The sequence below is a fragment of the Euleptes europaea genome, chromosome 5 (assembly GCF_029931775.1).
Source record: "Euleptes europaea isolate rEulEur1 chromosome 5, rEulEur1.hap1, whole genome shotgun sequence".
Lineage (NCBI taxonomy): Eukaryota > Metazoa > Chordata > Lepidosauria > Squamata > Sphaerodactylidae > Euleptes > Euleptes europaea.
In genome coordinates, this window is record NC_079316.1 from 64,982,445 (window position 1) to 64,998,430 (window position 15,986).

General features: G+C 50.7%; 1 protein-coding gene across 2 annotated transcripts; it reads left to right on the forward strand.

Annotated features, from left to right (window-relative positions):
• Window positions 1-228: 228 nt before the first annotated feature.
• EMX2 (empty spiracles homeobox 2) lies at window positions 229-9,694 on the forward strand. Of its 2 annotated transcripts, XM_056850031.1 has the most exons (3): window positions 229-630; window positions 3,582-3,766; window positions 9,525-9,694. In XM_056850031.1, exons 1-3 carry the CDS (start codon window positions 234-236, stop codon window positions 9,690-9,692), a joined length of 750 nt encoding a protein of 249 aa, XP_056706009.1. In that variant the 5' UTR covers window positions 229-233; the 3' UTR covers window positions 9,693-9,694. The 2 variants fall into 2 exon arrangements, with proteins under 2 accessions (XP_056706009.1, XP_056706010.1); XM_056850032.1 differs by lacking the exon at window positions 3,582-3,766 and having other exon boundaries at window positions 9,525-9,628.
• The last annotated feature ends 6,292 nt before the right edge of the window (window positions 9,695-15,986 follow it).

Genomic DNA, 15,986 nt, shown 5'->3' on the forward strand with positions numbered 1-15,986 from the left:
GGCGCCCAGGAGGACAGCGCCAGCGGAGCGCCCGGGCGGCAGAGGCCAGGGACGGCGGAGCGGCGGCCGCCCCCGCGCAACTTCTCGCCCCAGCCCGGCCGGCGGCGGATGAAGTGAGCGGGAGCCGAGCCGGAGCGCCCCCCCTTTCCGCGGCTGCCCCCCCCCGGCCCGGCTCTGCCCCGTGGATCTAGGCGGCCCCCGTCGGTGGGTCGGCCGGCCGGGCGGCCGGGAGGATGTTCCAGCCCACCCCCAAGCGCTGCTTCACCATCGAGTCGCTGGTGGCCAAGGAGAGCCCCGCCTTGCCCGCCTCCCGCGCCGAGGAGCCCCTCCGGCCGGCGGCGCTGAGCTACGCCGGCTCCGGGCCCGTCAACCCCTTCCTCAACGGCTTCCACGCCGGTGGCCGCGGCGTCTACTCCAACCCGGACCTGGTCTTCGCCGAGGCCGTCGCCCACCCGCCCAACCCGGCCGCCGTGCCCGTCCACCCCGTGCCCCCGCCCCACGCCCTGGCCGCCCACCCGCTGCCCTCCTCGCACTCGCCGCACCCGCTCTTCGCCTCGCAGCAACGGGACCCCTCCACCTTCTACCCCTGGCTCATCCACAGGTACCGGTACCTGGGCCACCGGTTCCAAGGTAAGGGAGCGGCGAGGGGCACCCCCGGGGGGGAGGGGACGCGACGCCGGGAAGCTTCACGTCTGGGCAGCCAAACGCCCCCACCCCCAGTTCACAAACAAGGGATCCCCTCCCCAATAAAAAGCCGTTTGTAAGAGAGAACGAAAATAGGATCGGGGGAGGGCCTGGAGCCAGGGGGCAGCTGTCCTCCCCCCCGTCGCCGAAGCCTCTTACTTCAATAGAGAATTAATCGACGGGGCTACTCCAGAGTAAGGGAATGCTACCTTACCGCTTGGAGAGGGGTGTCTTTTCCCATGGGTTAACTAGTTTCAGTGTGAGAAACTGCGTGTATGGGGAGGGGGGAGAGAACGTTTTTGTTTAAAAGCTTTTTTGGTCACGATTCGTTTGCTCAAGAGCCCCCCCCCTTTCGGGAACTCCCTGTCGGGAGAGCAGTACGGAGCAGCTGGATTTGGGGCTGGGGTCTTCCCTTGCCAGGAAACCAAATCCTCTGTCCGCGCTAGGGGTTCAACGGGATGTCAGCGCTAGACAGCCAGCAGCCACATTTCTTGCCGGGAAAAGTTCAAACAAACAAAAGATCAGACCCTCTCGGCCAGGACAGAAATACGTTTATTGTAAATATATAGACCCGTTTCTTTTTAAACAAAAATTATCTCGGGTGAATTTCGCCTTTAAAAATCCTCCCGATTTGTTTGAAATTTTAATTTTTTTTCTCCAGCGGGAAAAATGTACAACCAAAGATCTCCGCTCTCTCTGGGAGGCTACGAGTTCGCCCAGGGAACAAGGCTGAAGGGCATTGCTAATATTTTCCGTTTTTTAAAAAAACAATTTTTTTAGCACGCTTTGCCGCCTGAAACAAAAATACCTTGGATGTAAATCTGATTGCAAGGGAAGGGATGGCTACCTTTCCAAAACTGGGCTCCTCTTTTCAGTTCAATGAGAATTTACTGGAGAGTAATTCCATTGAAGAGTGTGGGATTTAGTGCTTGGGTCGGGTTGCAGGTAATGGTCCGATCTGCTACCCCTAATAGTGTTCTTCCTCCCCCTCCCCTCTAAATCTGGAAGGTCTCCAGAAAGCGTTGGAAAATGATTTTTTTTTTTTTTTTTAATGGGGGGGACTTTCTCAATTTCACTTTCCCGGCTTCTATGCGGGCGAAAGGGCCATAGGAGAGAGGGACGAGCTGAGGTGCTTCCTATACACAGACTTTCCAGAGCAGGTGTGAGGGAAAGCAATTTGGCGAGGGAGAATTTACAGGCTTTCCCTGCCTCTGGGAGGCCAAACGTCGAAAAAGCCATTTGAAGGATGATAGGGAGAAATACGGCCAACGATCAATCAAGGGGGTCGCCTCCCTGCCAATCAATCGTGGGACATTTGTCTTCCTGCGTGTGTGAGAGTGAACGTGAGAGAGAGACTAACACCATTTATGCACAGGAGGCTTTACCACTCTCTAGATGCACATTTTTCCCATCCAAATTCTCAAAACTCTGCAGGGGGGGGGGTTATTTTTGATTTTTTTGAATTCGGAATCGGATGGGGAAAATGTGCACCTAGAGAATAGCAAATCCAAGGCAAAACCTCCCATGCATAAAAGGCCATGTGTAGACATGTTGACGTTTCAATCCCGAGCATTTTAAAACCGACGAAGAATTCCTTACTCTCAGGTTAACACGACGTTTCAGGAAAAGTATTGTGGCAGGACCGGGCCAACGCACGCACCCGTTCGTGATTCTTCGTTTCTTTTCACTTGGACCCTAGGCATGGTTTCCAAGGAAGAGGGAGAAGGTGGTGAGGAGGTTATTGTTGTTGTTAGTATTATTATTAGGCACTCGATGGATAATGGCGGGTTTCGTTGGCTCAGTCATGCCCCCCCCCCAACAGCTTGTTGAAGGGCACCGGAGCAAAGAAGGACTTTGCCTGCTGCAGTTGCCCCCCCCCCCCCCGCCCTGTCTGATTGAAATAACAGCCTCTTGGTGAATGAACTAAAGCACGAAAATAGGCAGAGCGATTCCGGGGAATGTGGGGGGGGGGGGAGTTGGAAGGCCTTCGTTTGCAAAGCTCCCAGTAATTGACAAATTACCAGGGCAGAGGAGGGCTTTCTCTCTCTCTCTCGTTCTCTGTTTGTGTGTGTGACCTGAAGAGTCTCTCTCTCTCTCTCTCTCAAGTTCAAATTCCAAATTATTGGAGAAGGCTTCCTTCCGGTCCGCTGGTTGCTTCTTGTTAAAATTATTTCGTGGAACCCAGCAGGGCTTCAATTGCAAACGTCACTATAGCCCTACGTTGGGTTTTGTTTTGTTTTCGTATTTTCTGGCTGCCTTGTTCTGGTTTTCTTGCAAGGAGAAGGGTCATGTCAGGGTGGGAAGGAGAGATAGGGTAGGAAGTGGATTGGGAGGGATCTCTGTTGCCACAGCGATCTCCTCCGAAGTCAACCCGCTCCTCCAAGACTGGGATAAATTCCCTGGTGCACCCCCCCTCCCCCAATAGTGATGGGATTGAGTTGCTTGGGCTGTCGGTGAATTATTTCGTTGCTTTCCTTATTGAAGCGTTCCACCCCACCCCCCAAAAATAATCCGGAGTGGGCTTCATTCAGTGCACACCTAATTTTAATTGTACACACTCAGGTATCCCTACACACACTTCACCCCAAAAGCCACAATTGAAAAGTAACAACCGACGTGTCAATTTACTGGTGCACCATTATGCCAGCGAATCTCATTCGTTTCGTTCTGTCCTCGCTGGGAGCACGTTTCCTGCACCCCCCTCTCTTTTGGAGAGAAAGTTAGCAGCACACCGTTGACACCGACTGGCTCTGATCCTCCCCCCCCCCCATTTAAGGGGACGGAGAGGAGCTCACAATAACGGGGAAGTCCCTTTATGCCCCCTTCCCCCCCCCCTTCGGCAGGCTGGGTTCAGTCGTTGATCTCCATGCGTGTCTGTCTTCTGTCTCGCCGTCCAGGCAACGAAACCAGCCCGGAGAGCTTCCTTTTGCACAATGCACTCGCCAGGAAACCGAAGCGGATCCGCACCGCCTTCTCCCCGTCCCAGCTGCTGCGGCTGGAGCACGCTTTCGAGAAGAATCACTACGTCGTGGGGGCCGAGAGGAAGCAGCTGGCGCACAGCCTCAGCCTCACAGAAACTCAGGTAAGGAGAAGCGAGTGCTGCGGTGCCGCTCCGGAGCCATGAGCAAGGCCGCGGCCTCCCCAAACCTGTTTGGGGCCGGATCGTTGAGATTCCGGTTCACCCGGGAAACGTGGGAACGCCAGGTGGGTTCCTGGTGCCACTTTCTTTTGGGCAGAGTCAAAAGCATGGGGCTATTGATCGCAAAGACAGGCCCTTCTTAGGAAAGCCCCTGGACTCGTTTATTCCCTGCGCTTCACGGTCAATCTTTTGAAATGTGGTTTGACAAATGTCATCTCCACCCGTTTTCACCCACCGACTCCGTTCCTAGGGTCAGGTCATCTTAAAGAGAGGGATCTCGGCCGAACGGACTTCCGGATCGGGCTGCTTGCCTCCCTGGCCAAACACCAAGACGAACGAAAAGGCCATCCGGGTGGAAGTTTTGTTTCGTTTTCCTTTTGAACGAACTCCATTTTGAGTCGAGGAGTTTTAAAATAATAAATTGTTGTTTTTTGGGGCGGCGAAGCGATCGGTTCGATTTCTGGGGATGTCCCCCCCTCCGCCAGTTTCGAAAGGGGGGGATGCAAAAGAGCGGTTTGCTTTCATTCGGGGTCAGATGTGGCTTGGGAAAGGGAGAGGCTGCTGAATGTCTTTTGCCGAGCGCTTAGGACCCTAGGCAGTTAAGGGAAAGATTTCCAACGAAAGACAATGAGGAAGCCAGGAGCGAAGCTGGGAGACCCCCTCCCCCGTTTAGTTTAGAGATTTTTAATTTGAAAAGCTCTATCCCTTTCCCCCTTGACATACGCACAGCTCCATCGCATTACACGTTGACACCAAACGCGATTGTTATTTAAGCCGTTTCCACACCGTGATCCCGAATACGTTTGCTTGGAAGCGAGCCCCCGTTGATTTCCTCGGGAACTTGGCTGTAAGCGAAAGTCTGTCGAAACCCGCCGTCCGGTTCCGCGGAGGTCCGCGCGAGGCTTTCCCCTGGAATTTCAGCGCGGCGGGAAGCCGCCTTGAATCCGGTTGGACCGAGAGTTGTGGATCGGGTCGCTCGTCTACTTCCTGAAAGGCTGCAAAAAGCTTGCTGTTTTTTTTGTTTTTGATGCGCTGCTGGTGTCCCAGGGACCCTCTGGCAAATCGTGCCAGTGAAATGCAATGATAAGGGATGGGGGTGGAAGGAGGGGGGCGGCGTCCAAAAGATGGCGAGGAAGACAACCCGGTGGAAAGAATGGCGTGGTTTGATGGTCGTGCGGAGGGGAGACCGCGCTTGGTGTCTTGAAGAGTGTGCCAGAGAGAGAGTGGTGGGGGTGGGGGGTGGGAACCAAATTCGTCTTCAAGCGACGTCTGTTAGATCGCCCAGCTGCTCTCCGTGCGCGCGCCCGCGAGTTTAGATCCAGATGGTCCCTTTGGCTGCAGATTTTCAGATTGGGGTTCTTGGGAGGACTTCTTGCTCCCATCTGAAAACGTATTGCGTTTGCTTCCAAGAAACCGGGGAGGTTAGGGGATGGCTTGCGTTTCGGGATCTGGCTCTATCTTGGAGGGGGGGCAGATAAGCAAGGCTTGGTTCAAAGTTCCCCGTAAACAGTAACGTTCTTTGGTCGGATTAAGTTGTAACACTTTCCCCCCGTTCCCCCCCTCCTTCCCTGTCTTTCTTTGGGGCGGAGGGAGTTGGGGGGGGGCGCTGCATTAAAGAGGCAGGGCCTTTTATTTTAAAATGTCTCCTTCACACAAAAAAATCAACAACCCGTCAAAGGATCGCCGCTTTGATGGGGTCCGCCGAACGAGGCGCTGGGCGCAGGCTGGTTTCCACCCGTCCAAAAGCGGTATTTAAGGTGGTCTTTGTGCCGCTTGATTCCGAAGCTGGCCGGGGTCTATTGTGGCGGTGTCAGGCCCCCGGCTCCCCTTTGGAGATCGGCGGGGAGAAGTGAACCGTCCTCCCCCCTCAATTAGCGAGCTGAAAAGCGAATTAAACTCCCCCCCTTGTTCCCTGCCCGGCGCTTTAAATGGGAAGCTTGGAGGTGAATGCGAAAATGCGGCCGGGATGGGGGTGGGGAGGGGGCGTTTGGCAGCGAACGGCTTCTGAAGGGGCAGCGAAGCGGGTGAAAGTAGCTGATTAAGCCAGTCCCGTTTTCGGATTTGCGCTCCCCTCCCCTTCCCCTTCGGTGCAAGGCCCTTTATCAGGCCCTTTCAGGCCGAATCGGAGCAGAAACTCTTTTTTGGGGGGGGGGGCTGTGTTTACCTTTGGTCACAACAAGGGGTGCGTGCGTGCTTCTCTCTTTGGAGATAATTTTTGGATCAATAAGATCTGTAATTAAATGACTGACAGGGTCAGCTGGTGGTTATGTTTAATTCAGATTTAGCCTGACCCAAAGCAAATGCACCGGGACTCCCCCCCCCCCCATCTCCTGGCCATTTATGCACGGGAGGTTTTGCCTTGGATTTGCCGCTCTGTAGATGCACATTTTCCCCATCTGAATTCTCAAAACTCTGCATGGGGGCTTATTGTGGAGTTTTGAGAATTTGGATGTGGAAAATGTGCATCGAGAGAGCGGCAAATCCAAGGCAAACCCTCCCATGCATAAATGGGGTCCCCTCTCTCCCTTTCCCTGCCCAAAAGTACTTGAAGGGTTTCCCCATTTGGAATGTCCGGCCGCCCCATCTCTGGGAAAATGTCTCTTTCGGGTTCCTTTGGTAAGAAAGAGGCTCTCGGGTACAAAGGAAGTTGGAGCCTGCAGAATTCGAACCTGATACTTAATTAACGGAGTGATTCGCCCCTCCCCACACGCCATGTTAGAGCTCTTCAATATATAGTCTTTGATTATTTTTAATTATGAAGAGTTCCCTCCTCCATCCTGAAAAAGATTTTTTTTCTAAATTAACCTGAAACCAGGAAGAGGAAAACGTAGAAGCCCCCGCCCCCTTCTGAATTGTTTAAGCGGCTTAAAAAATATATCGGTGCAGAAGATCTGAGTTTTGCACCCGGAGGATCAACAATCTAGATGCTGAATTATATTAAACTGATCGTGTGAAAAAGAGTCAGGGTTTAACGCGCAACCGCAACGTCTGAATTCTATGGGTGATTGTTTTTATTTTTAAAAAATAAGTATGATCGATATGTAACAGGTACAGAAAATTGAAATTGACTGTAGAATTCATAATGATTCTGGTATATATGCGAAAGCCAGGGTTTTTCACCCCCACATGATATAGGTTATAATTAATATGAAAATCAGATATTTGCTAAAAGAATAAATATGTGTGCAAGCTGATGCAAGATATTAGAGAGAACAGACTGATACAGCTGTATGCATAATCGGACGGCACACACGATTCATACATGCGTGAGTTATAGGATAACGTATATCTCTACACGTGTAGGCAGAGAGCGAAGCAGAAGGTATTCACTTTTATGGTGGAATATAAACAGCATACGTTGTTATGCATAACTGCATATTAATCGTGTGAGCACGTTTGCCACAGAAGAATCCTTCCCGTGAGGCATAGGCAAACCACACATATAAGCCTATTTCTTTCAAAATATACAGGTAAACAGAGGTACACTCAAGGTTGGGGATTCAGGGACAGGGATAACTTGCACACCAATAGGAGAAAAAAAAGCAGTCACATATCCCGCTTCTAATAACATTTTATGGAGAAATTAAGTCTCACCGCAATCAACGGGCCTTATTTGCAAGCCAACGCGCCCAAGATCAGAATAAAAAGCTATGATGCTAAGCAAACTTACTTGGGAGTAACTTCAATTTAAATCAACAGGGCTTGCTCCTAATGAAAGGTGTTTTGGACACCTTAAACTGGCAAGAGGTACAGCCATTTCCTCTCAAGCATTCACACCGATCTTAATAGGACTACTCTGGAGTAAATGGGATGTGACTCTCACCTCTATATGGCGCATGGCTACTATACTTCAGAGTAAGTCTATGGCTATTTATGCACGGGAGGTTTTGCCTTGGATTTGCTGCTCTCTAGATGCACATTTTCCCCATCCAAATTCTCAAAACTCTGCATGGGGGCTTATTTTTGAGTTTGGGGACTTTGGATGGGGAAAATGTGCATCTAGAGAGTGGCAAATCCAAGGCAAGATCTCCTATGCATAAATGGCCTTTGTGGGCTGACCAGATCCTCACTTCAGTTTCCATGTGTTTACAATCCGCTTTCCCGGGCGATCCGCAGCAGCTCTGAGCCTAGGTGCTTGGATTTAAATAGACTGACACTGTGATCCGGAACAGGTTTCTTCGGATTGGACAGTATTGATTTCCTACCGACTCTCCTGCCGCAAATGACTTTAGAGTCGGGGGGTGAAAAGCTGCAGGTCGTCAGTGGAAATCAATGGGGACATATTTCGAAGGACTGTGCTTAAAAATCGAGGATTAGACGTAAACCCCAAATTACTGCGGTTTAACGGAGTTGTAGAGTAACCAGGCAGTTAGACCCCCTAAAGTCAATGAGACGGCCTTTGATCATGGCATCGGTTCTCCCAGAGGACTGGAAATCGCATTGATTTCTATAGAGCTGGCTTCCAAGCAAGCGTGCAGGCGATCGTGATTCGTGACCCTAATTGTCTTCAATCCAAGTTCGTTCTCTTTCTCTCTCCCTCTCTCTCTCCACCTACACAAGCACACGCTGTGCTCAAAAGACTGCGATTCTTAGACTTCAGTTCTATGTTGTATACACATTTACCTCAGAGTAAGCCCCCTTGAACTCAATGGGGCGACTCCTGAGTAAACATATGTCCCAGCTTGGTGTAGTGGTTAAGAGCGGTGGGCTCTGATCTGGATTCCCCACTCCTCTACATGAGCGGTGGAGGCTAATCTGGTGAACTGGATTTGTTTCCCCACTCCTACACACAAAGCCAGCTGGGTGACCTTGGGCCAGTCACACTCTCTCAGCCCCACCTACCTCCCAGGGTGTCTGTTGTGGGGAGGGGAAGGGAAGGTGATTGTAAGCCGGTTTGAGTCTCCCTTAAATGGCGGAGAAAGTCGGCATATAAAAACCAACTCTTCTTCAAATGAACGGGAGGTTTTGCCTTGGATTTGCTGCTGTCTAGGTGCACATTTTTCCCCCACCCCAATTCTCAAAACTCAAAAATAAGCCCCCCCCCCTGCAGAGTTTTGAGAATTGGGGTGGGGAAAATGTGCACCTAGAGAGCGGCAAATCCAAGGCAAAGACTCGCACGTGCAAATGGTCATAGAGTCGGGCTACATAGCCCCCTATTCAGTAAGTTCCAAAAATGGTACTGACAAAGGAATGTGTACAACGTATATACGGGGAAGCAGGGAAATTCATCAGCTATCAATAACCAAATCTAAATACCTCCACCCGCCAAAGTATGTTACCATGAACCTTTACTTTAAAAGGTTGTAAAGAATTCATTGTGATTTACTTTCCCAAGCAGGCGCGCGGTAAGATCGCGGCCTGACTTTCAGCTTGTTTTAGGATTGTAGCCATGGTAAAAAATAATGGATGAAATGCCCGGTGTAAGAGCCTGAGCTCGAGGTGTGTTTGCATGTCTCTTTCTCTCTCTGTAATCCAGATGTGTATCAATTGCATAAGGCATTTTATGAGAGGAAAGAAACCCACCTCGGGAAGAGATCTCTTCTGAAACGGTGTTCTTCACCTCTCTGAGCCAATCACATCTCCAAATCAGACACCCCCCCCCCTTAAAAGCCGTCGGATGGGAGGGGGCTAGAGATCAGTCCAGGCAGGTTTTCCTGTGAGCCGCGCGGGGCTAATGGCAGCCTCTATTTCCCCTCCCCAGGTAAAAGTTTGGTTTCAGAACCGACGGACAAAGTTCAAGCGGCAGAAGTTGGAAGAAGAAGGCTCAGACTCCCAACAGAAGAAAAAGGGGACTCATCACATTAACCGGTGGAGAATCGCCACCAAACAAGCCAGCCCGGAAGAGATCGACGTCACGTCAGACGATTAAACCCCCCCCCCATCCTTCGCCGCAAGAAGCAGCGGTAGCAGCAGCGACCCCCCCGCTGGCACTTACAGACTCCCCCCCCCCCACGAACAGCGCGAGTGTGACCAGGCTCCTGACAAGCCCAGGAAAGTGAGTGGCGCGGCAGAGCGAAGGGACAGAGCCGGCCGCCCTCCTTTAGAGGGGGCGGGAGCCGGCCGGCCGGCCGACCAGCCTGAAGTCAGCCCCGACGGTGGCCTTGCTGGTCCAGCACTGGTGCAAAAGGGCGGGGGAGGGGGACTCTGTCAATCAAAGCCAAACCACCGAGACGGGATGATTGACAGGTTCCCAAACCGAACGGCTCCAAATTTTAAAAGGAGAAAAAAAAAAAAGAGACACGCAGGCACGCACCACATTACACAGACTACCTTAACGGGACGTTTTGCATTTCGTAAAGGGGATTTATTCTTATTAAGAATGACTCTCGTTTTCTCTTGGTCGTTAAGAGAGAAAGTTCCACAACCTAGCCAAAATCTACAGACCTGTTTCAGAAACTTGAATTGCATGCTTTTTAAAAAGAACTTACGGGAGGGGGGAGAAGGGGGGGGAGAGGGGTTTTTGGTTGTTTTTTTTTTTTAACCCGGTTGCTAAAGACAGGCAGGCATAAATTGTTTTTTTGTTCGGTTTTCCTCTCTGAGACAGGTTCTGTGTGCTTTTTAAATTTATTTTAAGAGAAACTGTGCAGTCTGTAAACCTTTTTATGATAACTTCTGGCGTCAACGTGGTTGTGAACACTCGATGAAGTAGCGGTAACAAAAATTCTCTCTCTATATATATATATTTGCTTCCCCAAATGGAAAACCTTTGAAGAAAAAGGATTGGGCTAGGGTGGGGGCGGGAACCCTTATCACTTTACTGCGGAAAAAAAAGAGGAGGTTAAAGAAGCTAGTCCTCATTGTGACACTTCGGTTCTTGCTTCACCCCTCCCCCTGGCCCCCTTCGTTGGGGCTCTTCCCAGACAGGATTTCAGAAGGATCGGGGATCTTGAAGATCCCTTGTTCCAGGAAGGACCGCGACCCAGGCCCGTTTTCATGGGGGACAAATTTCAAGCACTGATCGTGATGTTTCAGATTATAGAGCTACTAAAAAAAAATGGCAAAGGTTTCCTTAATGTCTTCTTTACCAGAATGTAAATATTTTTGTGTTTTGTGTTTTAATTTGTTAGAATTCTAACACACTATATACTTCCAAGAAGTATCTCAATGTCAATATTTTGTCAATAAAGATTTATCATTATGGCCTAAAGATTTTAAGCAAGGTTTTTCTCCCCCAAGGGTTACTCTACCCTCCTGTCCCCCCAACCCGACTTCAAGGGTCAGGATGACCCGTATTTAGTTCCGACATAATCGGCTGTCTCGGAGTAGGCGTCCAATTAACGCGGAATAAAATATTCCTAGTGAGAATGGCCCCGCTCTCCTCCCCGCCCCCCCAGGCCTTTCACCAACAAGCCAGGACTTTTCTGATATCATGTTTGTACCTAGACCTAACTTTTGAAGGGTATGCCTAAACGGATTTTTGAAAACACTCGTATTTTATAAGTCAAGTGACACTTTTGGAGAACCGAAATTGGTTCTCACCCTCACCCGTAGCGGATGGCAAACCTGGGTTTGTTGCTGCGGATTGGCAAAAACGGTCCCTTAGATCAGAGTTAGATCTAAACCGGAGTAAAACTACAGACGTAGGCCATTTATGCACGGGAGGTTTTGTTTTGGATTTGCCCCTCTCTAGATGCACATTTTCCCAATCCAAATTCTCAAAACTCAACAATAAGCCTCCGCTCCAAGCAGAGTTTTGAGAATTTGGATGGGGAAAATGTGCATTTGGAGAGTGGCAAATCTAAGGCAAAACCTCCCGTGCATAAATGGCCGTAATGTGATTTACCTCATAGCGTGTGTTTGGGCCTTGGTGAGGTTTTGGAGGGTAGGCATCTTCTTAATCCAAATTCCCTATACTGTTGTACTGTCAACACTTCCTCTTGAAATCGAAGTAAGGCTGCCGGTCTAGGAATGAAGACCTGCTGAAACCCACCAGCCTTTTCTCCCCAGTCAAATTGTTTTTAAAATACATCCAGGGCTCTTAAATTTATCCCAGTCTGGCATCTCTGAACACATGTTTACTTGGAAGTAAAGCCCCGCCAGCGGGGAAAGTCCTTGAGTTCCGCGTGTAAGAATAACAGCAAAGGAAGTCATTTGCGTTGGGGCGGGTTCTAAAATCTGAGTCCAGGATTGCATTTTTTCCCCGCTAGCATGATTGTTTATGCTTTCCAAGAGGAGAGACTTTCTAAAAGGTAAGGGGGTGCCGACTTTAGTAGTTAATGGGGGAACGTTTCCCCTAATCCTCCAGAACCCTAGCTGGCTTTCTGGGGGTACCCCAGGTCGTGGTGGGTTTTTTTAAAAAAAGTTTTTTTAAATTCATGCTTCATTTGCTCTTTAGGCTGCATTAATCAGTTTTCTTCCCATTGACAGCGCAAAACCTCGTCTGCAGTGTTCAAGCTACAAAGACTTTTTTGTGGAAGTGCAAATCAGTTTAGGCAATTATCATACCAGGAATATGAAGGGGGGGAAAGAGGAGCCCTGGCCCAGTGGTCTCCTTTAATCTCTTAATCCGAGGATCCAGGGGGGCTGGTTGGACATAATTTAGGACAATCTGACTACCCTTTACGCTGCGATAAGGCGAAGTTACAATGCCGTCGCGAAAATAACCCGCTTTGTTAAAACATCAGTAGTTGAAAAGTTCAGTTTAAGCATTCAGCGCACGTGCGGTCACTATAGGGCCCGGTGGAAATTCGGTTTTCAAAGGTCCGGCCGGGCGCTTTCTTTTATGAATATTTTGTTTTTTACCCCTCTTTTCTCCTTTCGATCTTAATGAGTGACTTTCCACTCCGAGCAGTTTAGAAAGAGTAAAGGAGGCTCCGTTTGCCAGATACGCCCCTCCTCCCTCCCTCCCTCCCGCCTCTTTCCACTTCAACTCTACCGGTCTTACTCCTTAGGTAAACTTTCTATTCCCCCCTTCATCTCCCCCCTCCCCTTTGAAAACGTCGCTTGAAAGAAATCAGGCAGAGCATTTGTTCGGGCATCTTCAAATCTCCTCCCAGCCTTACTTAAAAAAGAAAAGAAAAGAAAAAGTCACATATCATCCAATTCCTGGACTGGTTCTTTCTTCCTAGAAATTGTTCCCCATCTTGATTTTTAAGCTTTTTTCCTCTCCCTTGCAGGATGCAGGAGCGATCTCTTTTTTATTATTATTATCCCCCCCTTAAACCGCAAAGGGGGGAGGGAGAAAAGAGACGGAAGGGGGGGGGAGGAATTAAGCGTCCTATGTAGCGTAACAGCAATAAAATCTTCAGAGAATGCTATTAGCTTTGGGGGGGGGGGAGAGAGCCCTAAAAGCTTTATTACAAACCGAGCTTTGAAAATAGGGGGGATTAGGCGTCTGAAAGAGTCCCACAATGGCGAGAAGAAAAGGTTTCATGCTAATGAGGTTAATGCCCTTTGTATCTGAGGACTCCACAACTTCATTACCCGCTATCTCAGGCTCCACCAAGCGGCTCAGAACACCGCAGCCCCACTCCAGCTTCCCCCTTCCCTGCCGCAAGAAGGATTTGATAGCAGCTCTGTTCAAACTAGATAATTATATCTTTTCAAGTCGGAATTAAGATAAAGAAAGTGAAGCAAAAGGCGGCTCGCCTTGATCCGCTGCAAACAATTTGGGCGCACTTTTCTCCTCTCGCTGGCTCTCCCCCCTTTCCCCCCCCCATAGGCAGGACGCTCGGAATTATTAAGTCCTCATTTGCTTTATTAATTCGTCTCTTTTAAAGTGGGGCCCGGATTACCCGGGGGCTGCGGGCGCTGGCGGGATAGCGGCGAACTTTGCTCCCCCCATCTGTATGCAGCCGGGCCAAGAATCGGGTCCCGAACCGATTGGGAGACTTGAAAGGAGCTGGGGGGACGGGACGGAGGGGGGTTCCTTGAGGATCCGGCTTGCCCAGGAGGTGGGAGGAAAACGTGGTTTGTTTGTTTTTGCGTTTGCTCCCGAACTTCAAGAAATGGAGGCATTTGGGAGTGGCTTTGCTTCCCCCACCCCGCCACACACCCGACCGGGTTTGATGTCTGTTTACTCCGAAAAAACTCCCAAGGAGCTCAGTGGAGTTTTGACTCTAAACAGGGCTCCTTCCTCCCTGGAGGGGAACGATTCTGGCCGCCCTGGGGCTGCAAAAGCGCACGCCTTCTCTTCCCCCGGCAGCCCCGCGAGCCAAATCCAGAGGCGAACCAAAAGGGAAGCAATATCACCGCGGGTAGCCGTGTTAGTCTGTCTGCAGCAGTAGAAAAGAGCAAGAGTCCGGTAGCACCTTAAAGATGAACAACATTTCTGGCAGGGTATGAGCTTTCCTGAGCCACAGCTCACTTCTTCAGATACATCTTGAAAAGGGGAGGTGTTCTTCCGCTGGAGCTTCACCCTTCACTTTGTCCCTGGAAAGAGTAAGGAGCTGGGAAACATAAGAAAAGCCATGATGGATCAGACCAAGGCCCATCAGGTCCGGCAGTCTGTTCACACAGGGGCCAACCAGGCTTTACAGTGCATTCCTAAGGAAAGTTACTCCAGTCTAAGCCCATTCGTTTCAATGGGCTTAGACTGGAGTAACTCTTCTTAGGAATGCACTGTTAGACTCTTTAGCCGCTTGTGGCTACCCTGCCCAGATGGGATTTCCTTCTCAGGTAGAGCTGTGGGGTCTCCCGTCCCAGCAGGTATTTCTCCTTAGAAGTCCAGATGTGAAGGCGGTGTGATAGATTAATCGGTGCCCATCGGCCAGACATGCGTTTCTCCTGTCCTACACGTGGGGCAGAGTGGTCAGCTGCAGTCTTGCAGTCAAAAACTCTGCTCACCACCTGAGTTGGATCCCCACGGAAGTCGGTTTTAGGTAGCAGGCTCAAGGTTGACTCAGCCTTCCATCCTGCCCAGGTCGGTAAAATGAGCACCCAGCTTGCTGGGGGTAAAGGGAAGATGACTGGAGAAGGCACTGGCAAACCACCCCCTAAACAAAGTCTGCCTAGAAAACATCGGGATGTGACGTCACCCACGGGTCAGGAATGACCCGGTGCTTGCACAGGGGACTACCTTTACCTTTTACCTAGCAGGCTGGCCGGAACGGCAGCAGAAGTAAGCATATATTCAAGCACATTTGCCCCTGTGGGCTAACTGTTCCCAGTAAGCCCTACCTCCCTGCTGGGAGGATAAACTGGTCTAGTGTAGCTATGTTGGACTGGGAGCCCCGCTGACACAATAATACGGGGGGAAAAGAAAGAAAACGGCAGCGCCACCCTTCATGTAGAAAACTAGCACCTCAGGGTGAAAGTAACCTTCTCCCTCGGGTCCAAGTTTCTGTGTTCCAGAGGCAGTTTTAAGTAAGCCGGAGCATTCTGCCACGAGACCTCTCACCTGCAGTCGGAAACGGTGCCGTCCAGACACAAATGGAGCTCCGGGGTGAAAACTTGGCCTGCGGTGAAATGCAGGGGGGCGTTTTCCAAAGCCATTCAGGCTGGCCGGATGTCCGCATCCGACACCGAAGGGGCGCTTCTCCTTTTGAACGATGGCTTCCCCATTTGCATTCGGATGCGAACGAATGTCTGAAGAGCAGTAGTCACGCAGGGCAAAGGCTCGGAGGCCCTGGTAGCCCAGCCGGACATTCGCTCAGGCCTGGATCTGGATCGCCCAGGCGCTCCACGGGTTTCGAGGGTGCCGCTTTTGGGAGCTTGGCGGTGATCTCCCCACTTGGGCTGGCTGTCATTCTGAACGCGAGCGAGGCGACCTTGTAGATGAACCCCGTGGGACACATCGAGGCTTACTTTTGAGCAAACACGCACAGCATCTAGCCACACATGGCTCGTGGTTTTCCACGGCTGGTCTTAGCATATAAAGGTAAGGATCCCCTGCGCAAGCACCAGCTCATGACCCGGTGACCCATGAGGTGGTGTCACATCCCGACATTTCCTACGCAGACTTTGTTTATGGGGTGGTTTGCCGGTGCCTTCCCCAGTCATCTTCCCTTTACCCCCAGCGAGCTGGGTCCTCATTTTACCGTCCTCGGAAGGATGGAAGGCTAAGTCGACCTTGAGCCGGCTGCCTGAAACCAACTTCCTTCGGGATCGAACTCAGGTCGTGAGCAGAGCTTGGACTGCAGTACTGCAGCTTACCACTCTGCGCCACGGGTCTTTGCATATGGTTCCCTATAAAACTTGCTTACCAAGGTGGACTCTGGAATTA

Coding starts and splice junctions, on each gene's coding strand:
- EMX2 (XM_056850031.1), top strand. CDS start 234: ATGTTCCAGCCCACCCCCAAGCGCTGCTTCACCATCGAGTCGCTGGTG. Junction 631..3,581: donor CCTGGGCCACCGGTTCCAAG/GTAAGGGAGCGG, acceptor CTCGCCGTCCAG/GCAACGAAACCAGCCCGGAG. Junction 3,767..9,524: donor TCAGCCTCACAGAAACTCAG/GTAAGGAGAAGC, acceptor TCCCCTCCCCAG/GTAAAAGTTTGGTTTCAGAA.